Source organism: Octodon degus, unplaced genomic scaffold, assembly GCF_000260255.1.
Source record: "Octodon degus isolate 3935 unplaced genomic scaffold, OctDeg1.0 scaffold00009, whole genome shotgun sequence".
In the NCBI taxonomy this organism is placed as follows: Eukaryota; Metazoa; Chordata; class Mammalia; order Rodentia; family Octodontidae; genus Octodon; species Octodon degus.
In genome coordinates, this window is record NW_004524585.1 from 14703847 (window position 1) to 14718215 (window position 14369).

General features: G+C 36.2%; 1 protein-coding gene across 1 annotated transcript in view; it reads right to left on the reverse strand.

The window, feature by feature from the left end:
- Positions 1–14369, reverse strand: part of Man2a1 (mannosidase alpha class 2A member 1) — a 173520-nt gene that overhangs the window by 42794 nt on the left and 116357 nt on the right. The window contains exons 13-16 of the mRNA XM_004625404.3: positions 13196–13361; positions 10065–10283; positions 9367–9489; positions 5103–5217 (exon numbers count right to left, since the gene is read on the reverse strand). Of these exons, the coding sequence (XP_004625461.1) occupies positions 5103–5217; positions 9367–9489; positions 10065–10283; positions 13196–13361 (623 nt within the window). The remainder of the gene's footprint in view (positions 1–5102; positions 5218–9366; positions 9490–10064; positions 10284–13195; positions 13362–14369) is intronic.

Sequence of the window (14369 nt, forward strand, 5' to 3'; positions counted from 1 at the left end):
AATGTACTAACCATTGTTACTCTCCAAAAATCTTGTTTTGAGATTTTGTACCACTGTTTTTTTTTTCTTTCTTTAAAATAAAAATAACTGATGTCAATAAAAAAAAAAGAAAAAAAAAAAGAGTTACATACTGAAAACTGCTCAGAGAAAAACTCCTCATCTCTCTTTGCTAACAATACCAATGCAAAGAAATTATCCAGTCATCTCAGTCAGTGGACATGCTTTCCTTCTATGCTCTTTGATAGCAGTTCATTACGTTTTACCCCCAGGCTACTTACTTTCTTTCAGCAAGATTCATTATATACAGTACTTTTGTAATACGCTGGTGGAAAACAGGGCAAAAGTATTGCATTTACGACATTCCCCTGAAAGGCTGAAACATGGTTTACACACACATACTTACTCAATCACTCACCTAGTACAACATAGTCCTGAAGGGGAAAAAACCTAGAAGATGGATATTTTTACAGATTTGGGACCAGAACCTCGTGCCAGTGAAAATGTACATGACTCACTGGTAACCCATAGCAACCTAATTCTTTAAAGTAGCTGCTGATGTCAGAAAACTAGGGCACTAAAGTCTAATAATTACAGCTCTGAAGACAAACGAAGCCACGGTTAGTAATGTCACTTACGGAACGCTGTGTTACTACCAGCTATGTACTTTTTGTGGAGTTGTAGTACCAAATATAACACAGGCCAGTGCGGGTGCTTTTGCTTATAGGATGTCCCATCTTCTTCAAGATTAATCAAAGGAAGCTAAAATAGACCATTTGGTAATACTGGAAGCTTCAATTTAATAAAAGATGATTATATTACAAGAAAAAATAATTTCTCCCTTCCCCCCAGTATCCCCTTAAAAAATGCTGTTTTTCCACAAACTAATATTTTAGGGGGTATAAAATGGTTTCAGAAGGGTATTTCATTAAATTATGTGTCCTATAAAATGGATTTTTTATTTAACCTAACATAAGGCAAGAATTATATTTCACTAGAAATCTCTGAAATAGCTCTAAAGTTGCAGAGCACTTAAGGCTAGTGAGTGCAAGATTTCCTCTAATTTAATATTTCTAGAAATCTTTTGAATGTGGTATCTGAGTGACAATGCAATAAAAAGTATTTATTTTTAATAACTTAAGTGATGCTTAGAAAGATAATCTTTCTGTTATACTTCTAATCATTTTTTCAAAGCTGGAAAGAACATAGGCAGAGAAACTAGAGTTAGATACCATAACCAAAGCAAAGGAACAGCTGGGCCAAAGCCTCTGAACAGTTTCTTTCAAGCTCAATAATGACCAAACGGTTTATATAATTTGGGAAGTGTTGCATGAGTTTTGTTCTTAATTTTGTTTTTTCTCAAGGCTTACTTTGAACAAAAAGTTATCTTAGCGAGGGGCTGGGGAAAGGCCTACAGCAGCTCAAATAGACTGAGGACTGTAAGGGTATGTTTGCAATACTTTAGTTTTTGAAAGAATGTTTTTATAAAATGAATCCTAAAGGTTTGACACACTCAATAAAGATCGCCTATAATATTAACTTCTGTGTAAGAGGGATGTGGGAGTGTTGGAGATTTAACCCAAGGCCTTCTATTTTCTCTTTTTAAAAAATTATTTTATTTTGAGGCAGGGTCTTGCTAAATTTCCCAATGGACTTGAATTTGCTACCTCCTTCCTCACTGTCCCAAGTGCTGGGATTACAAGTATATGCCACCTCGTCTTGTATTTTTTCCTAATTAATGAGAAATAAAATTTTTCATATAATTAATGAGTTCAGTAACCGAGTGCAATGACCATGAATAATCAAAAAAATTTAGTTTCTCTTTTCTAACTTTCCTTTCTTTCTAGATCAGAACTTTGATACTGTCAACAAAGAGGCTTTGGTCAATAACAGTCATCTAATAACTGTATCTGATCCATTTAGAGGGAGCAAAATTATATGTCCAAAAATAGTAAGCTGAATGTGAGAATAAACACTTTTGTTATTTTCAGAAGTACAACTCAAAGCCAGTCCACAAAAACATGGAAGCTGCATGACGTTTTCTCTGCACCTAAGACAAAAGATCACCTTTTGAGGAAGCATTCCAATCAATGACTCAGATACCTTGTTTATAGGAGGCCAAAATTTAGAATATTAGAGCGCATCTAGCTATTTCTTAATACAGATAACTCAGCACTTCATAACCACAGCCCAGAAAATTGTTTTTTGAGCTTGTCAGAATACCTACGTTCAAGCACACTGAAGACTTCACTGCTGTATCTCTATGGCATTGAAGAACAGTGATTTCATTACCACCCCAATGAACAAGGCCCAGCCAGTAAGAGTCCTCAGGCAATGTCAAAGAGAAGGTCCCATGAAAATCAATCACCAAGTCTACCAATTAAGGCAAAATCTTACAATGCAGCTAGTCTTCTCTAGGTGGGAGAGCTGAGAGGGCCTGGAATGTACACATGGGAGGGGCCACAGCTTGAAAGATAGTCCCTTGGGTGATTCTAGTGTCTCATCTCCCCCAACTACTTTCATATTGTAAAAAAAGAATAAATGCTCAGGAATAAAAGGAAAAAAGGGCTTATATGTTAGGTTAAGTTTGTATATTCTGACTTCAAATTTAACCCAGGAAACTAGAGTAAAAAACCACTCTTTCAGCAAAATACTCTAAGTTAACTCTGCCTTACACTTAATTGTCTGTCATTTCCTACAGACTTCTAAAGTTTTCTGCTATCAAGCACAAAAATCTAGTGTTGACCCCAAAATGTACTTCAGCCCATCTCTATTCTACCCACTAAGAAATCCAGAGGCAACATGAAGTATGCATATTTATTTTATGAAAGTAATACTGTATTCTTTGTGGCCTATCCAGAACAATCTCTATTTCTTAATTAAGCTTCATTTTAAAAAATACCTCCAATTACCTAGATGTCAGGCTTGCGGAAATTATAAGAACTGGAACAAAATGATATCTTGAATGCAAAAATATTTTTCTTGTAACTAATGAGCAGACTGTGAGTACTGCAAAAAGGGAAAACAGGTCAGAGCCAAGACTTCCAAGGCTGCCAAGACTGGCCAGTTTGGTGATAAGAGAGAGTATCTCAAGAGGCCATGTCCCTCAAGTTTAAGCCTCTTTCCAAGAACGTGAAGGATGATAAAGAAATGATCTAGAGATGCAATGCCTGAAGAAAGAAAATAAATTTATCACACATATAAAGAAGAAGCCAAACACATGGATAGAAATAAGCTAGACTGAGAGCCCAGGAAACATGAGGGTACCAGAAACGGTCTTGTCACTTTGGGAGGGCCACCACCATTTGAATCTCTGTGGCCCCCACTCATGGTGAAGAGCTGTCTGGCAGCCCAGGGAGAGAGGAGAAGGATGACGACTATTTAGTTCTGATTAGTGCAGTCTGTTGGAATAAATAAGCAGACAAGTCAGGGTCTATTAATTTTCAAATCGGCCACTGAGGTCTGACAGCAGCTACCAGCAGCAGAGGACAGCCCTCTCCCTTCTACAAAACCCCTGTGACGTGAGTACCAAGGGTCCCAGATAACCGAATGAAAGGTTAAGAGATGCAGTGATATTAGCAACCAGACATAAATAAAAACAAAAGCAATTAAGCAAATACACTTGACTGAGAGGCTGGCATTTATTCTGAGGCACCGCCTATTTCTAAATATAACCAATGAAAAACAAAGATAAACCTGATGACATCAGTCTGTGCCAAAGCATTGGTCACACTGCACTCAAAGAACTTTCCCACTAAACAACAGCAGTTTTGAGCAAAATTACAAATAGAGGAGCACCTCTTCTGCATGATGTTATTTTCCTATCCAACAAAAAGAAACATTTGGTGATAGCCAAAAATGTAACTTTAGTGCTTTCAGGGGCGGCTTATGCAAGAATACACCAACGGATGTGCAAAAACTATTTCTGACTCACAGAGGTTTTGGGAAACTCAATAAAAGATTATTTCAGCATTACAGGCTTTCCCTTAGGTATACAGTGATTACAGGTAACTTACAAGTTACACGCATGGGACACAAAGTTAGCATCTGGGTTGATTATTCTCACCTGCAGACCCAACCTGAGGATCAGGGACGTTGACCTAGTTAGCCCAGACCTAACATTCTAAGAAGGGCAAAAAATAATGAAATTGAAAATTAAAAAAGGTTTAAAAAACCAATTCAATGTGCCTGTTGATAGACACAGTTTGTAATTAGTTTATAGAATACTTTTCTACTTTTATGAAGATTTCAGGAAAGGTCATTCTCCCCTTTTTCATTTCTTTCAGCCTAGCTGATGGCAAAGATAACTTACTGTGCCATTTTATACGGTCATTTTCTAAGAGAGTGATAACCTGGGGTAAACAGCCTGGCTAGTGAAATCCAATCTGTGGTTGGAAAAATACTCCATTCTAATTCAAAATCAACCCCCACAGGCTCCGGCAACTGTGGACATCTGGGAACTATAGCTCCACCCAGGATGATCAGTCAACTGCCCAAGTTTATGCTCCTAAGAGGATCAAAAGGCAATTTCCTATCATTCTGTGTAATAATGATGATGCTCCGTACTCTAAAAGCAAAAGACAATTGGCTGGTTTTATACTCCACCAGCTAAAAGGCTATGAGCAAATAAGACTCTTCTAGAATATGCTTCTTTTAGAGTTACACTGTTGGGATACATGCTCCTGCAGTACTTTCCACACCTAGGAGGCAGGGCTTTGTGTATACTTCTCAATTAGTTGCTGAAACCACTCACTGAAAGTTGTATGCAACGTAATCTTAATTTTTTTAAACTCAAAACCATCATGTTATTTTCAGGTCTAAACAATAAAGTTTTTAGCAAATGAGATCATGACTAAAGCAAATAATTGTATTGCCACAAGAGAGTATGTCAAAAGAAAGAACATATACATGTTAAGGAGTAAAATGTGTTATCATTTTTACTATTCTAAGGTTGAGCATCAGACTTTGAGTCACATTACATATACGAAATCAAGTTTAAAAAAATAAATCATCTTTAGAAGTTAATTACTCATATATTAAAAATGACACAAGGAAAAACAGCAAGAATCTGGAAGCCAGTATGGTTCACAATGATGTTTCCTTACCATGTACGTGGTACAGTCGGACCTTATGGGTAACATGTTCAAAAAAGCAAATCACTTCAGAATAAATCTTTCCATGCGTCACTCTGACAAGGGGCAGTGTCATGTAAACATAAGGCTGTGGGAGAAAAGACATTTTTAGCAAAAATATTTTAACTTCTCAAATTTTCTAGGGCATATTTATTAGTTTCCCAAACTACACAACATATCACCCTAGTTTTTCAATTCAAATGAAAACTAAAGCTTATCACAGATCGGAATATGCATGTGATCCCTGTGTAGTTAAAACAAGAACAAGGGGTTGGGGAGATGGCTCAACAGAATAAGTGCTTGCGTGGCAAGCGCAGCGCAGGGTCCGGAGTTCAATCCCCAACATCACAAAAACAAAACAAAACAAACCATAGAAACTCGGCCAACTTTTTTGTTTTTGTTTTTTTAACCATGTCCAGATTTCAAAACCAAACACTGACCTGAAATCTAAAAAGTTATAATTTCAGTTATTTGCAATTTATGCCATTGTGGAAAATTATTTTCTTATCTTCTAATGACACATTTTGTTTATAAGTTTTAAACATTTCACTAGTGATGGAATTCCGCATCTGCCATCTGAACTGACTTGAATATCCCAAAATAGGTAAATACTGTAAAGTATGTATCCTGATTTCTCATATGGATTGATATGTACAGGGAAATTAAATTATTTTAACACATACAAAAACTGAATGTAAGGTTTTTCTTATTAAAAACTTGCCAATTGTTTACAATTTGATTGGCATAGATGATTAACAGATATTCTTCCCAATTATAAAAATCTCTTTTAAAAATCTTTTCTATCATACAGACAGTTATTTATTAGAAATAACACTCATTCCACAGCACTGGCATTTTGACAGGCACACATTTATTATAACAAGGCCCCTTAATGCTCCAGGGTGAGGGTGGGTTACCAGGCTGGTGACAGGGAGTAATCCAAGCACACGGAAAGCAAGATTCAGAAATAGTTCAATCTGGATAGTTTACTAAACTATAGAACACTCTGCCTTTGTACATGAAATCAGTCCTTGCATATTAAGCAAATTCATAGGAGAAAAGAATCTACTTGGAAACCCTGTTTAGTTTTCAATATTTTGAATCTAAACTCATAAAAATGTGGAAATAAAGCATAAAATGTATGTGATCCAAGAGTAAACTTAAAGCATTTATGAAGAATTATATTTTAACTATTAGACAGCTCAGCTCAACAACAGCATGAAAAGCGAGGCCTCCAATATGAAGTACTTAGGCAGCGTCAGATTTTTCAGAACTGTTTCATTTTATTCCAGTCTCTTTGGAAAAATATTTGTAAATTAATAAAATGTATAATAGTCCACATCGACAGCTTCCTTTACCCAAGAATCAGATAGCCAGAAAGGAAAGAGCGAAGATGGAGAATCAGGACATGATTTCTGGGTTCCTACCTTTTTTTGATACACTCAGTCATGTTGCTCCCTAATATTATCTTATTTTCTCAGGGTAAATATATTAGGATTTTATTTGTCTTTCTTACACTACAGATATTTAAACATAAAATAATTTACTATTAATATATCATACATGAATTAATATTCCACAACACAACTACCCTTCTAAAATTAATGAAGTCCAATTAGAATAATACCTGTAACAACAAAAGTTGGAAAGCAAGAAAACATTAAGATAGTTTATACCAAAATTCAGTACCCATTTGGGAATGCCTGTGAAGAGCTGTAACTTACTACCTTTAATTCTTTGCACTGGAGTCTTTAGTGTCAACAGAGTTCTAAATATCTAACACTTGATTTTGCTTTCAGACTTTCCTAAATTGTAGGCTAAAATAACTTTCTCAGTTGAATTCCCTGGCAACTAAACTTTAATGAGAATATTTAATTGGTGTTAAAGTAGAAAGAATGTACAAAAGTAGAAAACCTATAGTAAATAGACGTAACTAGGGACCATACTGGTAAGTGAAATAAATCAGACCCACATATCAAACATCATATTGTCTCGCTAGTGCGAGAACCAGAAAATGTAAATAAAATGTGAAAGGTATAATGGGTGCTGTGAAAAGGAAAGAATCTGCTCACAGTGAAGGAACAGCTGGGATGAGGAAAAGGACAAAAGAAAGAAGGGGAAAAGATATATTTATGTATATGTGCAGGATAGCTTGGATAACTGTATTGTGCATTTTTGCTGGTCTACTGAAAGGAGCAGTTAATGCTTAATTTTTTTCTGTTTTCAATTTTGCAGGTTTATTATCCGGTAATCTAAACCACTAATTTGAAGATAATATTATGTAATACATCAAGCATTGTCAAATTCTTATTTTGTTTAGTGAAATTCTTTATCATTTCTAATGTTTGGTTTTTCTTTTTCTTTTATCATTTTGTACTCTTTAAAAAAAACCTGTAAAATCTAAGTAGAAATTCTTTTTCTGTTTTTTTTGTTTTTTTGTTTTTTTGGCGGAACTGGGGATTGAACTCAGGCCCTTGCACTTGCCAGGCAAGCACTTATTCCACTGAGCTATCTCCCCAGCACCCCTAAGTAGAAATTCTAAAGAACAAATTATGGAATTGAGCACTCAGCAATTGTCAAGTACTAGAAAAATAATGACCCAATTAAATGATATAGTCAGTAAAAAATTTTGCAACATATAGGGAGTTTAATTTCACCCCACATAAAGACTTAGAGAGCAGCAGGACAATCAATAGAAAAATGAGGCCAAAATGCAAACAGAAAATCCACACAAAAATATGAAAGACAAGTGAATGTAGAAACAAAGCTCAACTTAACCAATAGTCAAAAATCTAAAAATAAGGGCCAGCAAGATAGCTTAGTGGACTAAGCACCTGCTTAGACAAGCACAGGAACCACAGTTCAATCCCCGGTATGTCATACACGCCAGCTTCAAACACCCCCACCCCTGGGCACACTCAGCTGGACACCAAGAGCTGGTACGGTGGTGCACACCTGTAACCCCGGCACTGGAGAGGCTGAAAACAGGAGGATCACTACAAGTACAAGCTGTGTAGTGAAATCTTGTACCAAGTACATTTTTTTTTAAGAAAATCAAAACTATGTTTCAGTTAAGTTATTTTCATAGGCAAAGCTTTTAGTATGGCTGTCAGTGCTTGGAAGGGTAGAACTATTAAAGAAAACACTGACAGGAATTAATATTTATACAATCTTTCTGAAGAGAAGATAAGCAGTATGCATCGAAAACCCTTACAAGGCCACACGCACAGCACAAAATGACTTCTAAAAAGCTATTTTCAGGAAATAATCAGAACTTCACAAAATGAATGTGGCAAAGAAAGCTTATTAGAATGTCACAGCAGTGAAAAATTACAAGTATGTATGTGACATTAGAAAATTCCTAAATACAACCATGTATATTAAGATTATGTTTCCATCAGATTGTGACTTACTCTTACAAATGGAAAATAATGTATGAAAGACCAGTAAGAAAGAACTGAGAATGAGGGGAAAGGATATGCATTAAAAAATAAATGAAAAATACAACGAAATGTTGGAAGTGACTCACAGGGGCTGTGGACCATTTGGTAAACTTTACTGTTTTCTTTGTAGTTTTCTACATTTTTAAAATGTTGCAGAATTCATAAGCACTATGTTTATGGCCAAAATTGGGGGGGAAATGTTTTAATAAGTCGTTAAAGAGAAAATGTCCCACCCAGTGGACAATGTTTCCCAGAGGGATATCTAGCATGTGAACCTATGCTGTATTCTATACACATAAAACATCAGCCGGTGAGATAGCTCAATAGACTAAGCACCTGCGTGGCAAGCGCAGGGACTGGGGTTCTTGATCCTTTGCACAGTATGTCCCACCAACCCCACCCCCCCAGCACGCTGAGCCAGCCAAGTGTGGGCATGGTGGTGCACGCCTGTACTTCCAGGGGCTGGGGAGGCTGAAAACAGGAAGATCACTATGAGTCCAAGTGGTGTAGTGACACCCTGTACTAAAAACATAATCAATCAATCACTGCAACAGGACCCTACCCTAAGTCAAATCTAGCCCTTATCCACACACAGTATTCATTCCTTGCAGTATCACATCAGAACTCTCACACATTTGTTTTTCTAACGAATTTGCTAAGCATCAGTAAGGGTAAATATAATACAGTAGCCATAATCGTCTCCCCAACAGGTGAACCAATGATAAACCAATGAGGCACACTTGTTATTTTTGCTTTCACACTTTTTCAATATGTCATTTATCAGCACCACTCACCTGGGCATTGCCATCGGGGAGAAAGAGGTAGGCGCCACTTTTATCTCTTCTGCTTGTGGTTCCATACCAGGAAAAATGCACTTTTACTTTATGGTGTTTCCCATCTTCTTTAGTTATCATTTTCTAAAGATAAAAAAATCAAAGCAACTCACTACTAAAATGTTAACAGTGCTGCATTTGATACCATGTACACACCAATTTTTTTTAAAAAGTCAGAATATGCTAATTTAAGACCTTAATTGAATATTTAGCTTCATAACTTAAAACAGCAGAAACAGAAAGGCAGAACATTCTTTATCAAAGAACAAAGAGCTTCACAAATTAGGAATTCTAAACATACCGGTCAAACTTTCTGTAGAAAGAGCAAATTTATTTATCTCCAATGTGCATGGGTTAATATTTTGAAAAGTACAAAAAAAAAAAAATACAAATGAGCCTACATTACACAAATTAAAGTGTTGTGCCAAATATACATTAAATTCTTTATTATTAGATTAAGCAAGCATTTTTTTTTTCTATCACATTCCTTTCAAAATATCTACAAACATTCTCCAACATTTACAATTTCTTTCTCATTGGACTAGGAACAGCATGTGACATATCCTAGTTGAAAAGACTTTTCCCCCTTTATACAGTTATCTGCACATGTAGCAAAAGTGATGAACCATCCATAAATTCCAAAATTATTTGGAACATACCTCCATAAGCCCAGATTGATCAAATTGTACCATCAGAAAAGAGTTCTCCAGAGTTATAGCTTCCTTGGTATTTGGCATGCTTTTTATCTTGAAAATTTCACTTTCTTCTGTTTTACCATTATACACAAGATAGTCGGCCAAATGTGAATTGGAGTTGTCTGATTCTAAAATCTTATACACTGTCAGCCCCAACGGTGGTGTATGTGCTAGAAAAGAAATCTTCAGTGAAAGATAAGGAAGACAATTTATTAGAGAAAAGCATTGGATCCCGAAGGACAAGTGATTCATACTCTTGCTAAAAACAACAAACTACTGTGCTTTTTCAAAACAAGACATAATACTAGTCCTAGTAGAGCAGAAACACTTTGATAACTTACAAGGACAGCACCCATATCTCGCAGGGGGTGCAGTCACCTAAAGTTGGCAGGGTCATCAAGGGCACTGAAGTTTTAATCCCATATGTGAAACTACATGGCCATTCTCAATTCTTCTACAGTAGCTTTTTTTAAAAATTAGTTTATAGACGTTATAGAGAACAGAGGGCTATATTTTGCATATTCATATAGAGATACACTGTAACATACTTTGGTCATCCTCCTCCTCCAACCACGCCCTTTCTCTTTTCTTCTCTTCCCCCACCCACTTCTTCTTCATTAAAAGTATCCGTTTTCCTTTCAGGCATTCTCTCTTCAGAAAAGTTATGTAATGGTGGATGCATTTTGTCAACTTGATGAATTTAGAAGCCTAATGAAGGGACTCAGCAAGGGACCAGCATCCTGACTTTGTAAACGTCCTGAGCCTGTTCAAGAGGAAGGGGCAGAATCCTGTGAGTATAAAGGTGGAGCCTGCTCACAATATAAGGAGAAAAAGAGGCTCGCTCACTCCCTTTTGCTCTTGCCCTCTCTGCTGTCTTCTGCTCCTCTGCCATGCCACCCTGCCTTGGAGTCTGCTGATTGCTTCACAAACTGTGAGCTAGATAAACCTTCTTCCTTGAACTTTAGGTGTCAGGTATTTTGTCTCAGCAATGCAAGAAATATGTGACCAAGACAAGTTATTTTATATTTGTTCTAGATTCTCCATATGAAAGAAGACATGCACTATTTGACACAGGCAGGCTTATTTCACGTAGTATAGCAGTTTCCAGTTCCAACTAATTTTCTGCAAATGACAGGATTTTCTTCTTCTTTTTGGTTGCATAATATTGTTGTTTCTCTTTACCATACTTTATTCTTTAATCTACTGGAGGAAGATCTAGGCTGCTTCCACAGCTTAGTGCTTGCAAATCTGTCATTGTAAAGATGAGTATGTAGTTGTCTCTAGAGTATGCCAACTTTCGTCCTTTCAGCAACCTCCCAAGGAGTGCTACAGCTGGATCGAATGGTGATTCAGGTTCAGTTTCCTGGATGTATCTCCCTCATGACTTGCATAGTGGCCTTACTAATTGACATTCCCACTGCTGCAAGAGCTCCTTGTCTTGCATCCATGCTAGCACGTATTGCTTTTTGTCTTCTTGATACCAGCTATTCTGACTGAAGTGAGATAGAATCTCAACATTCCCCGGACAGACTGAACATTTTTTTATACATACTTACTGGCCATTTGAACTACTTCTATTTGGAACAGTGCCTATTCAATTCATTCGCCCACTTTTTCATTGGTTATTTTGTCTTGCTGATTGTGAGCATTCTGAGTTCTTTATATATTCTAGATATACATCCCCTGTCAGATGAGTACCTGGCAAAGATTTTCATTCTGTACAGTGTTCCTAGCAAATGCCCCAAAGGAGGAAATTCTTTACCAAAGAAATAGCTTATTGTAAACAATGATTGTTTCTAGGTATTACAATCATGTTGTAAAATGGTATTCTGCATATTAAAATGGTAAATGTGATTATACAAACATTAAACACAATAGTTCAGTTTGCACCGGCCACCAACTGCTTGCGCGTAGCAGGCACTGAACAGGGCATGGAAGGTGGACGCAGTGTAGCACATGCCTCTCCTTCCAGAACTTGTTCCACTTTTCAGATTGGATGCTTCCTATAAAATCTGACTAAAATCTGTTTAACTTTCTCTAGCTACAAGATTATGCATTATAATAGCAGCCAGAAACAGCTTTTGACAAGCAGAAATAACTTTTATTAGAGCTCCTGTGTCTTTAGAAGGACAGTTTAAATTGCACTTCACTCTATTAATGTTTAACCTTTCTGATGATAGAGGTTGTTTAATACTGCTTACTTTTAAAAAAATACACACCCACATAAAAAATCTATTACATGCATCTAGATATTTTTGTAATTACATTTCAACAAAATATCTTAATTATCTTAGGAAATCACCTTCTAGGATGTGTTATGACACTATCGTAATGCAAAGTTGAAACTACTCAAAATTAAAAAGGACACTTATCTCTACTTCAGTATGCATAATTACCATTAAATGGACCAAAGAGTCCAAAACTTCATGAGTAATACCTACTTTATTACTTCAGAATCTAGATAACAATGTACATGTTTAAAAAGATGTATGCGCACACACACACACACACACACACACAGCCAAGATAGTTATGATAGATATACAGCTACTTTCTCTTAGTTCAATGAGAAGAAAGCCTTGTACTAATATTGTTTAGACAAGATACCATTTCTACATCTTGTCCTCCGAATACTACTAAGACAACAATATGCAATATACTAATTATTCTAACTGTCCTACTAATCTGTTTTGAAACTGTTTCACTGCTATTTTATCTTTTTTTCTCATTAAGATGAATAAAAAATTTTTACAAAATAAAATAAAAAGATATACAGCACACACTATACAAACACCATGTTACCTACTAATAATATGCAATTTACCTATTAAAAATGATGTCAACATTTGAGAAACAGCAGCTGTAGTGTCATTTAACTGGCCAATTAATCTGTCTTATCTTCACATACAGCAGAGGTGGTGGGCCTATGGCACAGGCTGTCTGTACCACCGGAAGCTCTAAAAGGTTTGCCATCAGTGACAAATACCAGCACACAGTTCAGTGCACCTACCATGGGCCTACCACACACATATAAGCTATATACTACCTCTATGATTTTTAAACAATGTCTTTTAATGTTCTAATCCACAACATACCTCATAGGCTTGTCCTGAAACAGTGATTGCATCATTCCAAACTGCACTGACTTGAACCTCCACAGGCTTTCCAGAATCTGAAAACACTTGCACCTTGGGGGAACTCACGCAGATTGAAACCACTGAGTTTCGGTCTTGTTCTAAAGGATTAAAGACCACAAGGTACCTGCAAAAAACAGCTGTGTCACTAGTGGAATCTAAAAAAACATTTTCTTTTTTCATACTCTACGACTTTAGTTTATAGGCAGTCATTCAGCCAACACATGGAAGAGAATTCAAAGGAATATTCGGATAGAACTTTTAGGAGACAAGCAATTTAATCAAAATAGTGCCAATACAAAGAGGATAATGATGACTCAAAAGCACTTGCTAAAGAATAAAATGGGGCAGCTGGGGTGGCATACACTCGCAGGCCCGCCACTGTGGGAAGCTGAGGCAGGAGAAATCACAAGCTCCACAGCAAGCAACTGAGTAAATTAGTGAGAAGCTGTCTCAAAACTCAATAAAAAATGGAAGAGTTAGGCATATTGCTCTGTGCAAAGGCACTGGGTTCAAACCCCAGCACTTGGAAAAAAAGTGTTATAAATGGAAGATATTCATAGCTTTATAAGTAAACTTTTTCCATATCCCAGAAACTGTTGTACTCAAATATGATTTCAGTCATATGTCTAAAGAAATCAGCAAGCTACAGGACATACCACGATCCCTGCCTAATTTTGCTGAATACAAAATTTAGTTTGCTTGCAATTTAGCCTTATTTAATGCCAATTAAAATATAGCATTAGTTTTAGACCACAGAAAACTGTATTGCTACATTGTCAGAATCTCCTAATTCATGTGTGTTTTTTATATAGGTGGTCTTTACAGTTTAAGAAAGTTATTTTTGGAAAAAAAGGATCATTTGTAATAAACCCCTGACAATGAGGGCCTAATTATAATATATAGGTGAAAAACAATTTGATGGGGACTTATGTAGGAAAAGGAAATGAAGACCAATAAAATAAATTCAGATGATACTTATCACTACATATAATTTTTAGTTTAAAAAAATGAGTGAACAAAGATTTTTGGCAGAAATTTTTCCAATATTTTATACTAACACATTAAGACACCCTTTATCTAACATTTAATTTTTACAGAATGGTCTTAAACATAACTGCATTTGTAAGAAATA